The sequence below is a fragment of the Gymnodraco acuticeps genome, unplaced genomic scaffold, assembly GCF_902827175.1.
Source record: "Gymnodraco acuticeps unplaced genomic scaffold, fGymAcu1.1, whole genome shotgun sequence".
Lineage (NCBI taxonomy): Eukaryota > Metazoa > Chordata > Actinopteri > Perciformes > Bathydraconidae > Gymnodraco > Gymnodraco acuticeps.
In genome coordinates, this window is record NW_022990145.1 from 744,637 (window position 1) to 753,297 (window position 8,661).

An 8,661-nucleotide genomic window follows, 5' to 3' on the forward strand; every position below is an offset into this window, starting at 1 on the left:
ATACATATGTAAAACTTTTTTCTGTATTTGGATTTTATTTACATGTATATGAAACGGAACACATTTGTGTGTGCATTGAAAAACACAAGTGTGGATCCGGAAATACAAGTGTGAATCCTTTTGCGGATCATGAAGTACAAGTGTGAATCCTTCTGTGTGCATGTGTGTATTATGAGACTGTTCTGAGCCCATACAGGTAGACCAACTGGAAAAGTACCTCCATTCAAAAGCTTTCGGATGCGGGTCTTGAAACAAAGCAGAGAAATTATGACCGTTAGTGGCCACAGGTGTGAAAGCTCTCTCCAGAGCTACTGAAAGCCGAATCTCGGGGACCGGAGAAAGTGGAGCAATATTCTCGCCACGCTGAGCAACAGCCTAGAACAACCTCAACCTATACAAGTAACCACGTAAGCCATTCTACTGATGCTGGACAGTTTTACGACGGTCGGTTGTTATTGTCAATATTAATATAATAATGATTTATTTTGTAATAGTCACACTCGATTTTCTTGTTGCCCCAGCTTGTCGACACCTCTTTTAGCAGAAACAAAGGCTACATTCATGTATTAAATCAATTAATATAATATAACAAAATACATCCGTTATAAACAATACCGGAAACAGACGTAGGCAAGATCCTCAGCTCGGTGATTGGATGGTTTGGCCACAATGCACGTTGGGATATGGTGTGTATACGATGTGAAATCCGAAAACATTTTTTTAAAATAAAATAATACTTCATTCCGAGTGTGCTTGCTTTTCTCTTTGAAAGTCATCACATAACGGCATTGTAATACACGGTTCGGCTGCATTAAATATTACATATCTGCCGTAGTTCTTTATTTATAGAGCCCTGATGAGAAGACTTCTAGACAAACAGTAAGAACTGCCGCCAAAACTGAAAACGTGACGTGGATCATAAATATATCAGCAATTAAACAAAATCTTACATTTCTTTTCACACAATACGTCTCCTTGCAGTATCAACACTAATTCGGCTGACTTTTATATTTGATCCAATTGGTAGATAGGCTGTATTTACACCATAACGGTGCACAGCTGATAGAAAGGGACACCTAGCACGTTATTGAATTTTATTATTTTTATTATTAGATATGAATATGAGGATGTGCAAAACAGACAAACTAATAAGGCTTAATTTAAACATTAAAGGATACTTTAGGTTAAGGTCTTCTTTTGAATAAGAAAAAAGCGTTGGGGGTATCTATCTACAGATAAATATTAAGCCTGACAAAGTACTTAACGTCTAATATATTGCTTTCCTGCAATGTTAACTATGTTGAAGCACTTATTTTAACTGATATTATACATATGAATTATACTCTTATGTATGTAGACAGTATAAGAAATGTGCAGAATATGACAGTTTAATGGTGGAGGTACACACATATTGATCTTGTAATGCACTGTTGAGGAACCTGCGACCCAAGTTTTTCATTCATTGCATAACTACACCGTAGTTGTGTATGATATGTCAATAAACCTTTGAAAATCTTGAAAGGAATGTGCAAAATAGTCATTATATACAGTCTTTAATGAACTATTAGTAGAGAATAACGAGTAATGAATATACTTTATAGGGATCCTATTAATATCTAATAATACAAATAATACAATTCAATAACATGCTTTAGCCTTTTTCTCTGAAAAAAGAAATGTGTGTCTCAGAATCGAAAGGGACAAAACCTATGGGAAAAACAAAAAAGCATTGTACACAATTTAAACCAATTAATGTTGTGTAAAGGATAAACTGATGTTTTTACTGGATGAGTACTGCAGATATAGCTTTAAAATCATTTGATAGTGAGGGGAATACGGTTTTATTATGAAAACTTCGAGACCGGAAATACTGTAGTGTTTTCACCCCGTGAGTGTTGGTGTTGACGCTAACTTTACATGGACGCTGCCGCATATACACGTTCTCCTGGCGAGACCTCAAATCATCTTCGTAATATCTATAAAACTATAGATACTACACATCCACTGGACGTGGATTCTAAAACTACAATATACACTTCCTGCTAGAAATCGAATCAAAAATCATTTTAATAGCCAAACTATCCTACAATTTAGGAGGGTTATGAATATACGACCCTCCGTAGCGTTTGCATTCAACGGGAGCACTAGAGGTCGAACATTTAAAAACGTGATTATAGGTCGTAATAAGCGCTTGAACAATCTACCTATTTGGTCGTAATAAGGCCTTGAACAATCGACCTATTTGGTCGTATGAGTTGGAGGACTCGTTGGTTCTTAGGCCTGCACACAGAGAGGTAGAAGCTCCAGGTCACTGAACGTCCTGTCCTTCATCGTCTGGATCCATGTCCATCTTGAGAGGGTATTTCCTGAGATTGCCCACTTGATTGCAGTGGCGTAACAAGGTTGTGATTGGCCCCGGTGCAAATATTGTTTTGCCCCCCCCCCATCGCCCCAAACATAAGCGCATGCTGATGCGCTCACACACGCACGGACATACACTCTCTCTTGTCCTTTCTCTTTTGAGTGCCGCTCTTGTGCTTTGGTTTGCTGTACATTATAAATCCAAGCTATTACATTTGTTATAATGCTGCCGAACTTGCTGCTGCTAGCTACAGTACAGGTTGATTAAACGGTTCGCTCGTCACGCAAGGTATCACATGACATGAAAGGGAGCAAGGTCATTGGACATATAAATACAAATAACTTTAGGTTCCTTGGTTACTTTGAAGATTGCGTGAACCGGTCAATGCCATTGGGATCCCCACATTTTTTTTTTTTTAAAGATATATATAAACAATTCTTTCATTTTTTTCTTTTTTGCATGGGCCCCTGGCCGGCTCTGGGCCCCGGTGCGTTGCATCGGCTGCACCGTCGATAGTTACGCCACTGCTTGATTGGCAGACACACATGAAAATGATGCCTCTCCGGCGGTCCTGTTGGCAGCAGCCTTCACCACTGGACCTGCTGTGGAAGGGGTCGGTACTAACTCTCTGTGATGACACGTAAATACTGGAAGCTTCAGGTTTAGCCATGTCTCTGCCTGTTGTAGCCTACTGTTCATTCAGCTGGTGTAGCTACTCCTGCTGGTGTGTCTACTTTGTGCATAAAAAGGCTGTGATTGACAGCAAAGACCTGGAAAAGCTGAGCAGGTTCAGAAAGAGACTAAATACAGCTATATTTAGACAGGCAGTAAAGAGTTCTATTTAACACTACAGTATGTAAGGGTGTATACTATGTGACCTTTAAATAATAATCAAGGGGAAATTAGAGATTCCCAAATCCTAAATAAGTATATAACTGATTTATTCTCAGTTTCCTTCAATTCATTTGCTTTAAATGTACAGAAATCACTAAGCAACCAAACCTCACAAAACACTGGTCTCCTTCTAAATGCTCGGCAGACTTTTACATCCAGCCAGCATTCCAATAACAGGAGGAGCGAACTGAAAAGAACCTCTGCTATCCAAAAACATGAGGGAAAATACAGGTCCTCCCTAACACCCCCCCCCCCTCCCATCTGAGAGAGAGAGAGGGAGAGAGAGACAGGGAGCTAGAGAGAGAGAAAGGGGGAAGAGAGAGAGAGAGAAGAGACGATAGAGACGATAGAGACGAGAGAGAGAGATAGAGAAGATAGAACGGTAGAGAGAGAAGCGAGCCTCTAGCTAGAGAGAGATGAGAGAGACGACGAGAGGGGGGGAGAGAGAGGTAAAGCCAGTCAAAGTGAGGTATATGTAAACAGGAAGTATTTCAGTGCACTTGTGGTTTATTTGACGGGATGTATCCCATAATCCATAAACATTGCAGAGGTAATACGATACTGGCAAAGCTGATAATTGTAAAATAGATATCTTTATATAAATAGAATGTATAATGTTGTTTATCATTTAAATATAATGTAATGTATAGATATCATTTATTTTAATCCAGGCAAATCATTTATAAAATGCTGAAGGTTTATGCAACAAAAAAGAAGATTTTTGATCTCAAATATCTATTCTTTTTTATTGTTCTCAATTCAATATTAGAATATGATTCTTAGTTTTCATAACAGTTTTATATTTATGTATAAAGTACTATGGAAATTGCACATTATAAAACTCTGTAAACATAATGATATCTAGGTAGGCCTACATGGTTTTTATGTGTTGATATTATTGTACATGTATCTTATTTATTGCAAGTCGCTTTGGATAAAAGCCTCAGCCATATGAAATGTAATGTATTTTACCAGTTAAATTAATCTGAAAGTCAAAATGTCTATTTCCAAGGAGTTAGTTCCAAGCAGGCAGAATACGCACATTGTTAAAACATAAACAGCTGTGCTGTGCCCCATGCTTCAATGAGCAATATCATAAATCATTTATTTGAAACTCAAATAGGCTACTTACTGCGCATTATTACATTTATCATAAATGCACGGACCAGCATAAATGCACGGACCAGATCGGGATCTGGTCCGTGCATTTATGATAAATGTAATAATGCGCAGTAAGTATTTGAGTTTCAAACATATTTCAAAGCAAGTCAGTATCATGCTGTATTAGAGGCTTTTATTTCGAAGGAGTTGACCGGAAGCGCTGAGTCATGGCGGGTAACCTGACTGAGAGTGGGAGAGGCAGCGCGGAGCGGGCAGAGCGGCAGACTGGCGCTGCGGCTGAACCCTGAGCACCGGACAGCCTGAGCGGAGCTGTTGCTGTGGATTTGGAACGGAGAAGCCGAGTTTACCTTTTAAATCCGGGGGCTTTTCTTCCCCGTGGTAGCACTGCGCTGGGCGGGAAGCCTGAGGAAAGGAATACTTGAATGAAATCAGCTGGAGGAATTATTTCCTCTCCAACAAAGAGCGTTCAAGGAAGTAGCCTGCTGCCGTAAATTAGTGAAGCAGGATAAAAGTACTGGATCTATATCCCGCCATGGCTCACCACAGACTCCTCCGCGCGGGTTTGACTTTACAGTTTTTTGTTCTGTTCGTGAATTTGGGGATTTTTCGAGTGAATGGGCAATACGGCGGAGACCGCGGAATGTCTATACCGGAGCACGGGTTCTGCCAGCCGATCTCCATTCCGCTGTGCACGGACATCGCGTACAACGAGACCATCATGCCCAACCTGCTCGGGCACACCAACCAGGAGGACGCGGGGCTGGAGGTGCACCAGTTTTACCCGCTGGTTAAAGTCCAGTGCTCCCCGGATTTAAAGTTCTTCCTCTGCTCCATGTACGCGCCCGTGTGCACGGTGCTGGAGCAGGCGCTGCCCCCGTGCCGCTCTCTGTGCGAGCGCGCGCGGCAGGGCTGCGAGGCTCTCATGAACAAGTTCGGCTTCCAGTGGCCCGACAGCCTCGCGTGCGAGACCTTCCCGGTGCACGGCGCGGGAGAGCTGTGCGTCGGGCAGAACATGTCCGACCGCACGGAGGGAGACAGCCCCGGACCCGATGTGTTCCCCACCCCGCGCCCGGTCCCTGAACACCCCATGCACGGGCAGTTCAGGTGCCCGGCCTCGCTGCGGGTGCCCCCCTACCTGAACTACCGCTTCCTCGGGCAGGAGAACTGCGGCGCTCCCTGTGAGCCCAAGAGGTCTCACGGGATGATGTACTTCAACGAGGAGGAGCTGAAGTTCGCCAGGATCTGGATCGGGATCTGGTCCGTGCTGTGCTGTGCCTCCACCATGTTCACTGTGCTGACTTACCTGGTGGACATGAAGCGCTTCAGCTACCCGGAGCGGCCCATTGTCTTCCTGTCGGGCTGCTACACCATGGTGTCCATCGCCTACATCGCGGGGTTCCTACTTGAGGACAAGGTGGTGTGCAATGACAGGTTCGACAATGACATAAGGACTGTGGTGCAGGGCACGAAGAAGGAGGGCTGCACCATCCTCTTCATGATGCTCTACTTCTTCAGCATGGCCAGCTCCATCTGGTGGGTCATTCTGGCTCTTACCTGGTTCCTGGCAGCTGGGATGAAGTGGGGCCACGAGGCCATCGAGGCTAACTCCCAGTACTTCCACCTGGCGGCCTGGGCCGTCCCCGCCATCAAGACCATCACCATCCTGGCTGTGGGGCAGGTGGATGGAGACGTGCTGAGCGGGGTCTGCTTCGTGGGGGTCAACAGCGTGGACGCCCTGCGAGGCTTTGTCCTGGCTCCGCTGTTCGTCTACCTGTTCATCGGAACCTCCTTCCTCTTGGCGGGCTTCGTGTCGCTGTTTCGCATCCGGACCATCATGAAGCACGACGGCACCAAGACAGAGAAGCTGGAGAAGCTGATGGTGCGGATAGGGATCTTCAGCGTGCTGTACACGGTGCCGGCCACCATCGTCATCGCCTGCTACTTCTACGAGCAGGCCTTCAGGGAGCAGTGGGAGAGGACCTGGGTCAGCCAGACCTGTAAGACCTACGCTGTGCCCTGTCCCGTCCAGAACCACCCCAACATGAGTCCAGACTTCACCGTCTTCATGATAAAGTACCTCATGACGCTCATTGTGGGCATCACATCCGGCTTCTGGATCTGGTCTGGGAAAACCCTGAACTCCTGGAGGAGGTTTTACACGAGACTGGCCAACAGTAAACAGGGGGAGACCACAGTGTGAGGGGGGGGGGGGGTTACACTGCTGACAGACTGAATGATAGTCCACCTCTTCTCTTGATTTTTTCTTGGACTTAAAGACAATTCTTTCTTTTTTTTATGTACATATACATTTGTGAGATTTTTGTAAGTATATATTTGTATTTAAAGATTTTAAAATGTTTTTTAAAAACTCCTTTTTTCCTACTTCGGACATAATGGAATTGTACTTAATAATCACAAAGAACCAGCTGACCTTCAATGGTCCGGGGTCCCATGACCTGACTTACTGTGGACCCCAGTGGAGTATCTCATTGTGTGTTTGATCAGTGGGCTGCCTGCGAGTGCTGGCTCTATTCTGAGCGAGTCCCGTGAAACCAGAGTGCTTCCTCGTGGCTCCTCATCCTCATCACCCAGCTGGAGAGTGTGTGTGTGTGTGTGTGTGTGTGTGTGTGTGTGTGTGTGTGTGTGTGTGTGTGTGTGTGTGTGTGTGTGTGTGTGTGTGTGTGTGTGTGTGGTGTGTGTGTGTGTGTGTGTGTGTGTGTGTGTGTGTGTGTGTGTGTGTTGTGTGTGTGTGTGTGTGTGTGTGTGTGTGTGTGTGTGTGTGTGTGTGTGTGTGTGTGTGTGTGTGTGTGTGTGTGTGTGTGTGTGTGTGTGTGTGTGTGTGTGTGTGTGTGTGTGTAGCAGTTTTCTACCCAGCTGGAGTGTGTGTGTGTGTGTGTGTGTGTGTGTGTGTGTGAGCAGCAGTTTTCTGGGTCTGAAGGGGAATGTCGGCAAACGGTGCACAAGTTGTGAATGTGAGCTATTGTGACAGATGCTGGTGGTCTGTATCCCCGACAGTTCTATCATTCCTTTCCAACACCAGGTTCACACACCATGCTAGTTTCAGTTTCTGAGTTTACACATATAACCTCAGGCAAACTGCATTGTGTTTGTCCTGTTTCACTACCTTTTTTTTAGCTACAATTCATGAATAATCACAAGTCATTTTAAAATGGCATGGTATTCCTGCACAGTGACCACCATCACTGCACATGCACGTGTGTTATTGCTGCATAATACAGGTGTATGTAAAGATACCTGGCAATATCATGCAACAATTTCACAAGTGTAACTGAAATGAAAGCAGATAAGATGTTCACTGATGTGTTAACTCACAAGTTTGAAGACCCTGGTAAGAATTAAAACATGTAAACAACACCATTTTTAGCATGGTGTGACATGGCCAGCTGAGTTACAATTGTAAGTTATTGCAAGGGTCTAAAACATGCAAAATTACTGGGGGGTGTTTCTTTAAAAAAGTGATTTTAAACCGCATTTATATGGACTGAATGGCTGTTCACTGAACTTTAAATCTGCCTGTAATGGTCATTTGAGACGTTAACATGCACTGCTGGGAAACAGAATCTAACAGCAGACTGTGTGTGTGTGTGTGTGTGTGTGTGTGTGTGTGTGTGTGTGTGTGTGTGTGTGTGTGTGTGTGTGTGTGTGTGTGTGTGTGTGTGTGTGTGTGTGTGTGTGTGTGTGTGTGTGTGTGTGTGTGTTGATCACATTCTATATCAAAATCATGTTTCTGCATACAGTGCTGTGTAAAATCCTTGGACACCCTTTGGACATTACAGTTTGCTTAGTCACCTTTGACATGTTCAATCAAATGCATTTGAAATGTTCTGACATAAATAATCTGTTAATTATTGATTAAGAGTAATTGTTAGTGTTGACATTGTTAATGACCAGCTGTTACATGTATAGGCTGTAACTGCAGGTTCCAAACATCATTTAGGCTTTTATTGACATCAGAAGCTGAGAACCAGTTTCAAAATGTTGACAAAGTTTAGGGTGCAGCCTGGGTTCAGTTTTAGTAATCATGAGCATATTATAGAAAATGAGGCTTATGGACAGCTTAGGTTAAAGGAAAAAGAAAGAAGTGAAATAGTATTCATGTTTTGTCTATGAACAGCATAATGGATAAAAGATTGTCTTCATATATTTAAACTTCCAAATGAATTGTAACTTTATTTGAGTCATCATCATCATCATCATCATACAGCAGATGGTTTAAAGGGTGTCCAAACATCACCATGGCACTGTAAACATGGTTCAATCAG

General features: G+C 43.7%; 1 protein-coding gene across 1 annotated transcript; it reads left to right on the forward strand.

Moving 5' to 3' along the window:
- The first annotated feature begins 4,625 nt into the window (after positions 1–4,625).
- Positions 4,626–8,039, forward strand: fzd1 (frizzled class receptor 1). The gene is made up of 2 exons (XM_034217218.1): positions 4,626–7,070; positions 7,259–8,039. Exon 1 carries the CDS (start codon positions 4,911–4,913, stop codon positions 6,576–6,578), a length of 1,668 nt encoding a protein of 555 aa, XP_034073109.1. The 5' UTR covers positions 4,626–4,910; the 3' UTR covers positions 6,579–7,070; positions 7,259–8,039.
- Positions 8,040–8,661: the final 622 nt, after the last annotated feature.